General features: G+C 40.5%; 1 protein-coding gene across 1 annotated transcript in view; it reads right to left on the reverse strand.

Annotated features, from left to right (window-relative positions):
* The window catches only part of mad1l1 (mitotic arrest deficient 1 like 1), a 68,482-nt gene extending 62,067 nt beyond the window's left edge, over nt 1-6,415 (reverse strand). Inside the window, exons 1-9 of the mRNA XM_005462639.2 lie at nt 6,260-6,415; nt 5,614-5,758; nt 5,373-5,513; nt 5,119-5,298; nt 4,898-5,022; nt 4,693-4,774; nt 3,558-3,688; nt 1,541-1,655; nt 749-810 (exon numbers count right to left, since the gene is read on the reverse strand). Coding sequence (XP_005462696.1) covers nt 749-810; nt 1,541-1,655; nt 3,558-3,688; nt 4,693-4,774; nt 4,898-5,022; nt 5,119-5,298; nt 5,373-5,513; nt 5,614-5,757 — 980 coding nt within the window. The 5' untranslated portion in view covers nt 5,758; nt 6,260-6,415. The remainder of the gene's footprint in view (nt 1-748; nt 811-1,540; nt 1,656-3,557; nt 3,689-4,692; nt 4,775-4,897; nt 5,023-5,118; nt 5,299-5,372; nt 5,514-5,613; nt 5,759-6,259) is intronic.
* Nucleotides 6,416-13,488: the final 7,073 nt, after the last annotated feature.

Genomic DNA, 13,488 nt, shown 5'->3' on the forward strand with positions numbered 1-13,488 from the left:
AATAGGAGCAAAACATATGCGTGCAACATTAATATTTTGCACTTTTAAATCAGCATCACACAATCTCATAGTTCATAACAGAACTATGAGATTCTCATCCAGTGGAGAAAATCTTTGAGAGAATAATTATAACAATTTACTTTAAATATCTAAATTTTTAAGAATTCAAAATGTTACATAACACATTACATATGACTAAAATTGAGCCTTACAGAAATATTGATTTCACTTAATTTCGTAGTTTATTAGGCAGTTTTTACTTTTCCCCTCCCATTTTCACCCCATACACTTAAAAAAAAAAAAAAAAAGAAAACCTCACACACTTCTCATTAAGACCTGTGTTTACCCCACAGTCAGCATTAATCACAAAAGAAGGAAAGACACGGTGCGCATGTGTGCGTGCATGCATGCCATCGGCAGGTCTGCAGTGTTTATAATGTGTCAGATCAGCTTCACTGCTCACGAGGAAACATGCAATCATTCTCTCATTACCAGCTTTGAGTGAATGCATTGAGACTCACTTGGTGCACTCACAAGCAGGTACCAAACAGACATCTTTACACAGTGGTGGAATCAATCCACAATGATGAGGCACATTTGTATGGAGTGACCACAGCGCCACCTAGTGGCACTTTATACATGATTAAAAAAAGGAAAAAATAAAAGGAAATAGAAAGAAATACACAAATGTCTATTTAAATATTTTTCTTTGTGATTCAAACGTACACACTTTGAAATAGTGTCTGACCTTATGTTGAGTCCAGTAGATTGCCCAAGGTTCTCCCACGCGTGGAGCTTCTCAGTGAGCCTCTAAATTTTAATGACACCAAAGCAAATAACTGTTTTTGAGTACAGGAAAAGTTGATGCAGATATAATACAGTCAACAGCAGAAGAAAAAGAATACTTTTATGCTGTTTGAAGCCTTGCAAATATGCCATCTTTATATCCCACAGCAGTATGAATACATTATTTTCTTCTCATATTATTGTACATATTTTATATTTCTCCAATTATCTCTGACAATAGCTCTTTAAAAAGTAATGACTGAAATGTTTACTCAAGTTGCGTACACACAGGAAGCGAGTCCTTTGTCAAGCATCACCTTGAAGCTGACGCTGAATGCTAGTGGACATTCCCATATTTGCTACCAGCTTATATGTTAATCAACCGTATTCTTTACTCTCATTGGTAGCCACCTTAGTTGCTCACCTGAAGCTGAGAGTAGTTTACCTCAAGTCCCGCCCACCTCAGCAGGACTTTTTTCACCTACATCTGTCGCCACCATATCACTACGAACTGCTTCCAGTGTGCACAGGGCTTAAGGGAGGATATTTCAAGCTTAGATTTTTTTTTTTTTTTTTAAGTAAATTCTAAAAGTTAAACTTCAAAGTTTGCAAAAACAAACATGGACGAAAGGGAGTCACAAAAACCTGCACGAGGATGCAGCCAGTCATTAATCTATCTAAAAATGTCTCATTGAAGCTTTGTTTATTACATACTTCTCTTAATATCTATATTTCTAACTGCCCAGACTTTTACCTCTTTTTCCAGTTCCATGTTGATCAGCTCTTCTTTGGTTTTCTCCATCCTCTCCAGCTTCTTCCGCAGACCCTCCACCTCCTCTTTCAACAGGCTGCAATTTTCTCTGCTCTCCCTGGACAGAACAGAGACAAAAAAAGTAAATTAAACTGATAGCTCAGTGTTTAATGCAAGACATGGAGGAACTTTCAGTCCCTGGCTGCAGTCACACTCGGATGCAATTTTGAAACCCGTTTTCAACAATATTAACATTACAGTGACTGACGACAAATGCACGTAACAATGTACCAACTGTGCATTATAGCTATAATATATTGCTCTCACTAGTTCATGTTTTCTTTACTTTAGTCACACTTGTTGGATTAGGGTGACTTTTCTGTGAACTCTACTTGAGAAACTTCCGATATGTTTTGGCCATGTTATTACCCACTTCAATCAACAACACTATTTTTGCCCAGCTCACATTGTTTACACCAGGGAGCTGATTATGCTGACACAAGCCGGTAGAAATTAGGGGGAAAAAAATGCAAAGGTTGCAGAGGAGGAAAGAATAAGGGAAAAGAGCTCGGTCCAGACAATAGAGACTGATTAGGAGATATAAGAAGAATCTTCCTTCTGTTGTTTCAGACAATGTGAAACAAGATTCTCCCCACAGTTTGAGGACTGCTCTACCATCAGAGACCAGACAATAGACTCGCCTTGGAAGATCAGACCAAACCCTGATTGATCCACATGGTCTTTCTTTTCAGGCACATTTCCCAGACTAAACCTGGAATATTTGCTCCTCTTGCTATCCAGCACCAGCAGTACTCAGTAATATGAACAAGTACTTATTGAGTTTTCATTCATGTATGCCAGTCGACTGTTGGCCCTGAGATGATAAGCAGGAGTTCTCAGTAAATGGCAGCCCCTTGCCCCCCAGTCACCCTCTCTGTCTCAAAACATGTAAACAAGTAAGAAGGGTGATAGTCCTCCTAACCAGTGCAGCTCTGCAGAATTCCATTTAAGTCTTGCCAGAATAATCTTAGTGTGATGATCCTTTCCATTATGCACATCCCTTCCTTGTTTTCCTTACTAATTTTCTATAGGAGATGGGCAGAGTGTGAGGAGCATGTCCCCTCACACCCTCACCACACTACTAATATAATATTCCAATTTAAAAAATAAACAAATAAATTTTAAAAAATGGTTAATTAGCTTTGTTCCTGTTCAAGACAGTTACACACACACAAACACTCGACCGGAGAATACATAACTGTGTGAAGTGTGTGAAGGTTTATCTGCAAGGACAGATAGCTGCAAAACACTGGCACACTTTGCAAGCTAATGTGCATGTGTATGCACAGCACAAAGTGTCACAAATTTCATCCATCCATTCACTTCCGCTTATCCTTTTCAGGGTCGCGGGGGGCGCTGGAGCCTATCCCAGCTGTCATAGGGCGAGGCGGGGTACACCCTGGACAGGTCGCCAGTATATTGATTGTCTGAGCACTTTTAGACTGGTCAGTCCCCCACGCCCCCCATTTAATCGACTTATGAATAGCATAAGGAACATTCCTAGTTACAGTTATGGTATTTTCAGCAAAATTTTTAATCTGTTATCTTGAGAAAGTATAAAGAGTTTCGTGCTTTAAATTGAGATGTCTGTAATACAACAGAAAGGATAAGTGGATAAACACACCAACTGCTGAATTTCTCCACTTAGTCTGACAAGCTGTTTGGCTGTTACTTGACAAATGGATCTTCTGTTATCCAACTTAATCTTTCAAAGTGCTTGTATGCTCATTAATGCCCAGTAACATCCAAACTACGTGGTACAAACAGAATCAACCTAAACATATAGTGTAAGGTTTTAGAGACGATACAGGCACAAACACATATTACAAATACCAAAAACACTTGTTAAAGAAAAGAGCTTGTGGTATATGTGTGTGAATTGGAACTTGTGGATTGAAAGGTCCCTGCACTAGAGTGTAATGAGTTTACATGTTAAGGAAACTTCAAAAATGTATTTAACCTGAGGTAGGCATTATCATCTTTGAGGCGCTTCAGCTCCTTTTCCAGATCTGGAACTCTGGCCGCCTCTGACTTTATAGTCTTCACAATGGCAAAGTCTTGCTCCTGGAACGCAAGCCGCCTTTCCAACTCCTGCCAAATTAGAAAGTGAGAAATTCACCAGTAATACAATTTTCAGATTGTATTCACTTTATGGAAACAAATACCTGTAATACACACACACACACACACACACACACACACACACACACACCTACACCTGTATTAATGTAAATATCTAATCAGCCAATCACGTGGCAACGACTCAGCAATCTTTTATTGTCCAAAATTGGACAACAGAAGATTAGAAAAATGTTGCCTGATCGATGTCGAGCTGATCCGAGTGAATACTAATGGAAAAGGGGCTTTAGGACCAACTAAGCATCATTTAAACCTACACCCTACCTGAGGATTGTAGCTGACCATGTCTGTCTCTTTATGAACACAGTGTACCCAACCTCTGATGGCTTCTTCCAGCAAGATAATATGACATGTCACAAGACTCCAAATCATCTCAAACTGGTTTCTTGAACATGACAGTGTACTCCACAGCCCCCAGACCTCAGTCCAACAGACAGACAAATCTGCAGCAACTGTGTGATGCCATCATGTCAATATGAACAAAAATCTGTGAGGCATGTTTCCAACACCTTGTTGAATCTATGCTCTGAAAAATTAAGGCTGTTCTGAAGGTGCTGAAAATGGTATGTTCAATAAGTGTATGTTATGAGGGGAAAAAATACATTTAAACTGATATTATGCAATTTGAAGGAGAGAGGTAGTTTGAACAAAAAAGCTGATATGTAGAAAATTGAACAGATATACTGCACATGATCTTGCCTGCATTGGTTATAAGTCTAAATCGTAATCATATTTAGTAGGTTTACATTTGACGTAGAGTGAGCTGCATAACGCTGTTTAACCACACCATCTACATCAGTGCAAAGATGTACAAACTGCTATTCTTAACTATTTCAACTATTTCCTCTCCATGAACTGTGGACACTGGAATGTTCTGAACTACAGACAAATCCGTACACCATGTAAACTCTGAAGTGAAACCCAAGGAGCCCAATAGAAGCGACAGCATTTCGTACCTTAATCTTGATTATGTGCTCAGAGCATGACGACTGCGCAGCTTGGAGACTCTGGCAAAGTTGAGAGACTTCCTGATACTTCCTGATCATAACAGCAATCAGAGAAAACTGCATGGTCAGCATTTATATTAAGCAGTACAGCTCAATATTTTTTAGCATGAAAAAGAGCAAAGAAGTGTCAGTCCCTGTCTGTGTGTGTGTGTACCTTTGTTGCAAATCTAGCTTTTCCTGTAACTCCTGGTTTTCGAGCGTTTGACCAGAGATTTTTGAGTCTTGGTTTTGAATCTTCTGCCTGAGCTCTCTGATCTCATCCTTCAAAGAGCTGATGGTCTGCAAACCGATAACAGAGGTAATCCAGCATAAGATAAGAGGCACTACCAGACTGGCAAAATAACTGTGCGTGCAAATCTACAAGCATGCGTGCACCTGGTTAGCTGCGCCAAGCTTATCATCTCGTTCCTCCAGTGTCTTGTTTAGACCCTCCAGGTTCATCTGGAGAGCATCATTTGCTTCCTTCTGCTCTGTTAGCTTCTTATTCGCCTCCTCCGCTCTCTCCTCCAGCTTTTTTATTTGTCCCAAAAGCTCCTGGTTCCGATCCACCTCATGCTGCAACATAACAAGGTGGTGAGCTATCTGATGCTTTGTTCATGTGGTATTAAAGGAGTATATATGGCATGTACCTCCAAGTCTCGTGCGCTGTCTGAGGCTGCCTTCTCCAGTTCAAAACGAGCCCGTTTGTGACTCAGCTCCATCTGTTTCTTTTCCTGGTCCAACTGCAGGTAGCGATTCTTGGAGTGAACCCTCTCTGCTGCTTCTAAAAGCTAAAAGAAGGATATGCTAGTAAGTGCGGAGGCTGAATGCTGATGCTATTTTTGTTCAGCTTTTTTGCCCCCTGTTGATGCAAACAGTTTCTGTATGTACCTCCATGCTGCGCTTGTACTGACTCTGCAGGATTCCACTCCCTGCTGAGTGCTCTGACAGCCGCTGTGGATGTTCGGGGCGGCTGATGAAGGAATTGAAGGACTTCAGGGTTGTTAAAATGGTCGTGTCGTCTTCTAAATCCATTCTGGAAGATGCAGCACACAAACGAAAGGCTCACAGTACGAGTAAAAAAAAAAAAAAAAAAAAAAAAAGACTTCACAACGGCCATGTAAAGTTTAGCTAAGTAATTCTAAAGTGCACCATTTTCATGCTTTATAACTTTACGATAAAAATGTTAACAGGTTAATGTTATATGCAGACAGGTGCCTAGCATTAACTACGTAAAAGTGCAAAGTAAGATAAAAGTGGTATTAGCTTCTTTGCTCAGCTGCACAAACACGAAAACAACTTTAGTAGCTTAACCAAAAGCTAATGTTTACGTTAGTTGCCATATTTGGCAATTATCAAGAATTATCTCAAGAAGGTATTCACTGGTTTGTTAAGAACAGTTTAAACTGCTTCACTCCTGTATCACCACAGGCTAGACAAGAGTTCAGTTTACCATGACTGTTTTCTACAGCTATTCCCCCTACGCTACGTTTAAGTAGCAAACAAATGGGTATCGCTTGTAAGAATACGTCCTCACCTCTGAGCCGGCTTGGTTTCTTTATTTTTAAGGAGCGAGTTATTTGCAAATAGGTTATCTCGGTGTTGCTAACGTGTTAGCTGCTCACTAAATACTACAGAAATCCCTCCAGTTTAGCTCGAATGGGATGCACGTAGTATCGCGAGATTTGGTACCATCGCGAGTATCAAAAGCAAACTTTTTTTGTTTGTTTTTATAGGGAAAACGAATAAATCGTGCACTGTTTAATTAAAACCCCGTGTTTCTTTGTTAGTTTGTTTATTGTTTGTTTTTCCCCTCTGATTTCTGGTTTTCTAATAATAAATACAATTATGCTCGGAAAAGCCTGTTAACTCCGGCACCATTCGGGTAGAGCTGTTTTCTTACTATTACTATTAGATAGAATTTTACCATTTGCACAACCTCTGTTATACCACTACTACCCTTAGAGGTCAACCACCTCCACTTTACCATATTTGTAAACCCAGGTTTAATAATAATCTTAGTGCAAATTGCATTAATAAATATGTACACTATACACTATGTAATATGTTTGGGACTACTGTGTTCAGCTATCACATAAATAAAAGTTATTTTGCAGTTTTACAGAGATCGGTAGGAATAATTTCCTGAAGCATTGTTATCTGGTGACAGGGTTTTGGGTCAGTCTGGTGAAGGAGGAGCTTGGCTATGTCAGAAATGTGAGCAGAGTGGGTGTGGTGGGTTTTCCATGATAGAGACAAGTTGTTCAGTGACCTCCTGTCCCTCACTGACTCCAAATTATGGCCAATGATGGTTCCAGCCTTGTGAGTCATTTTATTGATCCCGATCATTATTGTGTCCTGTTAGCCTATGTGTCTGAAACCTCACTCTCCTGCAATTATCACCCTTTTTAACAGCAGATCTTTGTCCAATAAATCATTTGTTCCTAACGATTCCATCACCTCTCACATGTTAGACATTTTCTGTTTCACTGAGACTTGGCTCAAACTAGGGGACTACTGCCCCCTGGTCGAATTGTGTCCACCCTGTTACAAATTCTTGAATGCCTCCAGATCCTCAGGTTGTGTGAGAATGATAGTAGTTTAATTTAAACTGTGTTCCATGTACTCATTTTATTCCATTAAATTATTGTTCTTCAAAATTTAGTGTGAATAGCCACTTTGCTGTTTTGCTATCTACCAGCGTCCCAAATCCTGTGGTGATTTCCTGCATTAATTCAGTTGAGTTCAATTCATTTCAAGAAACATAACTAAAGTGGTGATTGATTGATCAGATAAACAGTGATGTAAACCACATTCACTCTGGGCTATAACACTCTGAATCACACTACGATGATGTATATTAAAGTTGTTCTCTTCTTTTTTACTTTAACAGCTCCCAAATTCTTTTCTGTTCTGTTTTTATTCAGTTTCATAACCCATTTAAAAAAAAGCCAAAACTGTACACGGTGAGCCAATGTTCATATCTAGCCATTTTAAAACATTACTGAAATATAGGCACTCATCCAAGCATATCTCCACAAAGCTGATTCTGAAAAAGGACTCAATAAATGTGACACTCACCGTTTACAAAGGTCCATCATCAGTGAGAAAAGAGGATCTTGCAAAATGAGCAAAATTAATTCAGATAGAATCATTTTATATACTTCAACATCAAACCATTAAAATTGTTATAAATATGTAAAAGGGTAAGTCATACAGTTGCTTCTGAAAATATTTCACTTTGATAAAGTTATTAAAAATGTTTTGTAATGTGCATAAATCTGTGTTTTCATTCTTCCTGCTGAAACTTGTTTATCTTGACTGTAAAAACACCTCTTTCTTCAGTGTCAGGCTGCTCCCTCTGGTTGCTGAAGAGGGTGCTGCTGTGGGCAGGTCACAGTCTGTGGATATGATGTGCTTTTTTCACTGGTCTGCTGTGCCATACATCTTCCAGGGACAATTAATTAGTTGGTATCCACTCGCATCTTTTCCAGGAGTGCTGTGGTCCTGGAAGCTAAGAGACAGCATTGCAGCCAGGTGACAAAAAATAATGACAAGAATTGAATATATATATATATAATATTATATACAATATTAAAATGAATAGTATGCATTATTATTCAGATGACTCTGTACCAGACACACATGATGTATTACTGGTGACAGCATGCGGTATGAAAGAGTTCCTAAATCTTTTCTTAGCAGCAGGGCTGAATCAGCCTGCTAGAGAAGGTCCTTTGCTACCTGTCCAATAAGTGGTGCACAGGGTGCATGCATTATGCATGTTGAACACAGTTTGTTTAGTGACCTCCTCACCACCACAGCTTCAAAAGTGTCCAGTTTGCATCCAATCACAGAGCTATCCTCCCTAATCAGTTTATACAGTCTGTTGGTGTCACCAGCTTCCCTTGCAGACCACAGCAAAGTGCACTGTGCTCGCCACAGCTGACTGATTTTGCTGAACATATTGAAGGATCTCAGCTTCTTTATGAAAAAGAGCCCCTACTTGTGCACTTTCTCTGTGTTAGGCTTGCATTTCAGCCTATGTCAGTGTGGACGCCCAGGTACTCGTACTCCTCCATTAAATCATCCTGCCCCAGAGCAGGCTGCACAGCTGTCGACTTCAGATGGAAGTGAACACTTTATGACCTGTTCTGATTTGGACACTAAAGCTTCCTTCAAAGATCTATTCTCTGTGAATTTATTCTTAGTCACTCTAGTGATATTTATTTCTCGAATCTCACTCATGTTGTTGGACCTAATTAATGCTTTTGTTCTCTGCAGTGACATCACAGACTTTAAAATCTGTCATTTAGTATTTTTTAAAAAATCACCTCATTTTTGGACATTTTCTGGCTGTGAAGTCAAAATGAACCGCTTCAGGCTCTCTCGATAGTCACTTTTTAAAAGGCAATAATCCTCCTCATCCTTATCAACAGGCCAGAAAATAGCTGATAAACATTCCATGTGTTACTCTTTTACATTTACCTAATTAATCAGCGGGTAAATAACAGACCTGAAACAATGCATCAGTGCCAATCATGTTATTTCATGCCTCAAAAATAAAGCACAGCATTGCATTATTGGGTTTTTGTAGATTCAGCCTAATTTATAGACTAAAGAATTTGGCTAGAATGAGCAAAACACTGACCACTTAAAACCAGGTTTATAAATATGCTTATAATGATTTACATGGCATTACTGTTCTTTTGTTAGAAATGACCAAAAAATGATATAGTGTATTTACTTTTGTATCCCATTAGCCCAGCACATGTATGTGCTTGGATTTGTGGGGCCTTACTGGCATAGTTGGTCCAACAGAGGGCAGCACTGCTATATTTATCAGTTTATATTTTACAAAGCATGGTCTTTTGGTGGACACAGAGGTCTGCCTCGGTGTAAAGCCTCGTCTTTGTACAAATAATAAGCTGTGATTGGCTTTGCATTACTAGAACTCACACAAATGTGGGTAGATCTTGATATTGTACTTACATAGCACGCTGATATGGAAATGATGCTTTTTTTTCTCTAGCATAAGGTGTATCACTCACAGGGAGGCACTAATGACACAGCTTTACAGATGGCAGCAGTGCCCCGGACGATGTGAATTACAACCATTTGTGCCACAATGTCAGGGCTAAAAGCATTTTAATCCATGTTTAATTAAATCACCATAAGTCGCCTTGAATGATCCTTCTGATCCAAACAACGGTGATGCTCATTCTTGTGCATCCAGTTTGCATCTTCATTAATACTTCATTTATTCCCATGTGGAAAAATCAACCTCTGCACTTGACAGTCACGGCATAGCAGCTGAGCATCAACTCCAGTTCTGCTTGTGCCGTCTGAGGTCACGGTCAAGGAATTCTTTACGACTGGCCTGCATTCATGCCCTTCATGAGTGAAGTAAAGGAAGTGAGACCTTGGGGGATTTATGTAAGAATATCTACAGCAAAACACAGGCAAGACCTTGAGAGTGCTGATCTCTGTAGTTTCAGAATACATGGATGAAAACGACGCAGACAAGCAGCTCACAGATGGTTGGAACAAGCCACGATGGACGCACAAGAGAATAATGACTTTTATATCTTTACATTCGCCTATGCTGTCATCTACTGACAAAAGAATAAGCTGTAATTACAAAATCACCTCTCCATCACAAGGCTGAGAGCAGAGTAGGAGCACAAGAGGTGAGGCCCGGTGCCCAGTCGATATTTATGTGAGAAAAGAGCTGGAAAACATGAAATAAAAGAGAGGAGGGTCCACGGAGGGATTTTTTGATTTTCTATTTTTTTCTATGTGGGTGAGATTCAAGAGGGATTGAATGAAAGGGTGTGAATTTGTCTGAAAAGGTCAAACAGAAGACAATTCCTCTTCAGAGTGACATAAGAGCTCCCCTTTCTCTCTGTCACTGTCTCTTTCCTTTTCATCCTTTCACCCCCCAAGAGAATTCAGCCTGTTTTGGTCCACTGTCTCTCCCAGCTCCCTCCTTCCCTTCCTCCCTCATCCCTTCCTTTCTTGGTCCTACAATCTCCCCTCTCTCACCGGGTGAGAACACCTTTTTTTTCTCCCCCTCCCCTCCCTCCTCACTGTCTTTTTTTATCTGTCATACTCTGACTCAGTCCCTCCCTGTCTCTCTTGGGTATTCGGTCGCCGTCCTCAGCATCCACCTCCACCTGCCTCGGTCCTGCCGCGGTCGACCCGTGGATGCAGTCTTCCCTGCGAGATGACGCAAATGCACAAATTCAGACTCGTGCACGCGCGCACGGACACACACACACGGCGTACGATGTAAATCAGCAGAAGTGCCCGCAGATGTGCCCTTCGTTGCCATCTGTTGAGAAATGTGATAGGAGTTCACAGGAAGCCGTTTCACATTCAGTGGGGTGTTTTTTCTACCCACAGCTAAACATCAAAACATACACAAATAGTTCAATGTCATGCAAACCGCAAAAGGTTAGGAAGCTGACACCGAGAAAAATCTCTTTCTTGCGTTGTTACCCGATTGGCAGCAATGTCAGCTTTTACAGCTTTGCAGTTAATGACAATGAAAGATATGAACGAGTGTAATTCAAAGAGCCATAAAGAAGGCTTTCAGTGCCCATTAAACACAGTATTTAAGACATCACTGTAACCATCATCATCGTCTTTTTGAATTAATACACATAATTCAAAACATAACTGTATGTAGTCACACCACAGTAGGCAAAGAGAGGTCACCTCAAGGTCATCCAGACATAGTGTGTTACCTCAGTATCTATTGTGGTTTTTATGAGTGGATGAAAGATAAGGTGAAATAGCTCAGAAAGAGCAGGCATGAGGAAATGCAGAGGGAAATAAAGTGCAAAGGAGAGTGTGATTGGGGGGGGGTAGACAGGCATGGGAGGCGAAATGAGGAAAACTGTAGAGAAAAGGCTCAGAGAGGGACAGAAAACCACATTACAGATCAGATGAGAGAAAGGTTAATGAGAAGAATCAATAAGGTAGTGATTTCATACCCTTCTAATGAAGGAGGACAGAGCCAATAGCTGATTCAGGCTTTCAGTGCTCTGGAGCCCCGGGGAATATTTGAACAATATTAGTTTACAGGCGTGCATGCTTGTGCACACAAGGGGAGGAGGGGGGACAAAGAAGATGCAGAGGCACCCAGTTATGCATAAAGAAGCCACAATCAGAGGAGAAATTAAAAATAAATTGTGCTTACTAATTAATGAAATAAGCAGTCTCTGTGGGATAAGCCTGATGGGGAGGAGATGCGTGTGTCACATCATTTTCTGAATTCTCTCCCCCGAGGTTTCAAAACATTCAAAACAGTCTGCAGGGCAGAGAGCAGCAATATCATCAGCACAGAAAAAACGAAGTTATTAATGTGGAACCCAAAATAGATGCTAACTGTGCGTATAATACATCGTCATTTCACAAACGTGTGGTGACTGTTTGAATATAATCCATCCGTGCGTCATTTTCTTCACTACTTGCTGGTTGCTGGAGCCTATCACACTAGACACAGAGTAAGAGTTGGGATACACCCCACACACAATGGACACATACAGGAAATATATTTTTAAAAAGTCTAGTTCACATGTCTTCAATCCATAAAGCACCACAGTGTTCCACTGAGTCGTACTTGCTGTGATATGAAAGAGAGATTTGTGTGTGTGTCACCATGGAGCTGTCTGCCCACTTATTTGAGGCATCAGGTGGGATATGACCAGTAGCACAGAGGCATTCTATCCACAGGGTGGTTTGATTGACACACAAACATAAAGCATCAGGAAACTGCTTTGGGAGATCCAAGTGAATAGACAGGGACTAGGAATAAAAACAAAAAACAAAGTGAAACACGCTCTGTGGGAGGAGGGAGAGAAAGCGTGACGGTGATGTCAGGCAGGTGGGATGGAGGGAGAGGAAGGGAACAAATAAAAGGTGGAGAATCTCAGAGGACTGTGGAAACAAAGAAAGAGGCCATAAGTATTGTTGCTGTGTATCTGGATATTGATGTGGTTGTTTATTATCTCATTGTGTTCAGTCCCAGAACAGCAAATATCTATGTAATATTAATGAATAAAAATGTAGCAAATTAGTCGTTATAATAAATGTATTACTGCAGTCTGTCCATGCTAAGTGAGTGCTTTTCCTCCTGTTATTATCCCAAAGAACTAAAGCAGACACTTTTGGATTTAATTATTCTTTATTTTAGGAGTAAAGAGATTACCGGTTGTCAGGGTCTTTGGAACCAGCTTGCCATTGTGGAAACTAAGGCTCACCTATCGTTTACCTGGCTGTCCATGAGCACACCTCAAGTCTCCTGGAAGTCTGCCTGCCCACCTGTAACTCTTCCAACTCTGTCATCATCCAGTCTAGCAAGTAAGGCCTCAGAGGCTTTTCACTATTCTCCTTCACAAATTGCCATAATCAGCCAGCTCTCATCTGTCTCCCTGTCTGCAGAGCCCTCCTGAGTTTAACTGATGGAAAAGGGCTCAGTGCCATAGCCTGCCTGCCCTTTGTTAATTCCCTGAATTCTATAAATAAACCTTTTGAAACCCTTAGCCATGATCTGAGTCTGCTCTTTGGGTCTGGTCACTGCAAAAACATGACAGCAGTGCTGTTCAGGATCTTACATCATTTATTTCTGTTCCATAAAGATACGTGTACGTCCTGTTTATATACTGCTCAAAAACACTTCAGTAACAGTTGGGGAAAAGAATCATGCTAGATATCTAAACTGATACAGATGTGTTAGGAATTAAAAGACACCCCAAAAAT

This window comes from Oreochromis niloticus, linkage group LG6, assembly GCF_001858045.2.
Source record: "Oreochromis niloticus isolate F11D_XX linkage group LG6, O_niloticus_UMD_NMBU, whole genome shotgun sequence".
NCBI classification, from domain to species: domain Eukaryota; kingdom Metazoa; phylum Chordata; class Actinopteri; order Cichliformes; family Cichlidae; genus Oreochromis; species Oreochromis niloticus.